This window comes from Protobothrops mucrosquamatus, unplaced genomic scaffold, assembly GCF_001527695.2.
Source record: "Protobothrops mucrosquamatus isolate PMUCROS unplaced genomic scaffold, P.Mucros_1.0 scaffold47322, whole genome shotgun sequence".
Taxonomy (NCBI): Eukaryota; Metazoa; Chordata; class Lepidosauria; order Squamata; family Viperidae; genus Protobothrops; species Protobothrops mucrosquamatus.
The window spans coordinates 1-1,101 of NW_015433052.1; the positions used below are offsets into that span (position 1 = coordinate 1).

Genomic DNA, 1,101 nt, shown 5'->3' on the forward strand with positions numbered 1-1,101 from the left:
CACAAAGTTTCAGGAACCAAAAGAAGCTGAAAAACAGATCAATGATTATATAAAGAAAAAAACACATGGAAAAATTGTGGAAATAGTCAAGGATCTTGACCCAGAAACTGTCTTTGTTCTCACAAACTACATATTCTTTAAAGGTAACTTACACAGAGAAAAGTGATGATTCCATCACTAAAGGAAATATCCAAAGATGCTATTGAGGCAGAGTAAAGCTTTTTGAGTTTGTGAAAGAAGGGTGGAATTGCTCCAATTCAGAAAAAAAAAACACCATAATTTCCAATCAATACAAAGTACATGCACTGAAAAACTAACCATGTACAGACATTTAAGTATATTGTATAGCTCTCATATAACTATTCACTACTGGGGGTTGTACAAAACAGAAACTGTGTTGTTTATAATCAAATTACATGGTTTTTCACTTTTGCAGAACCATTTTAGGAATGGTGGTTCCAATTTTTTAAAAGCACCTAAGAGTAAGCCATCTTAAATAAAGTGGCATCCTGGTCACCATAAGCAAATGAATGCAGAGCACCTTACTAATTAAGTCATACCATGCCTTTGCCTGAGCAAAGACCATAACAACATTCACCTTACACAGGTTTAATACTTTTCTCCAAATATGACTACGAGTCTTTTTTATACTCTTTAGGTAACTGGAAGACTCCATTTGATTCAAAGCTCACATGGCAAGAGGACTTCTTTGTGGATCACAACACAACTGTCAAAGTCCAAATGATGCACAGGACCGGTTGGTTTTACTACTATTTTGATAGCCAGCTGTCTTGCAGAGTATTGCAGATAGACTATAATGGTACAGCCACCACTTTTTTTGTTTTGCCTGATCCTGACAAAGAGAAGGAATTGGATGAGGCTCTGTCAATAAATACTCTGAACAAATGGGCAAAAAATGTATACAGGTAACACTACTTTTACTGCTTCTTTATTTCTCTATAGTTAGCATACTCTTAAACAATGTCTAAAACAACTTCAGTGTCTCTGCATTCTGTGATATGCTCTTCCAGAATAATTATTGAGAGTTGATTTTAAGCTAGAGACCAGTAACCCCAGAGCTCTGCACGTATCACTAGAATT

At 35.5% G+C, this 1,101-nt stretch overlaps 1 protein-coding gene across 1 annotated transcript; it reads left to right on the plus strand.

Moving 5' to 3' along the window:
- Positions 1-7: 7 nt before the first annotated feature.
- LOC107302315 (alpha-1-antiproteinase F-like) lies at positions 8-926 on the plus strand (the record flags this gene model as incomplete). The annotated part of the gene is made up of 2 exons (XM_015831410.1): positions 8-143; positions 659-926. Coding segments are annotated over 2 exons (404 nt in total), but the record flags the coding sequence as incomplete, so codon positions are not given.
- Between the last annotated feature and the right edge of the window lie 175 nt (positions 927-1,101).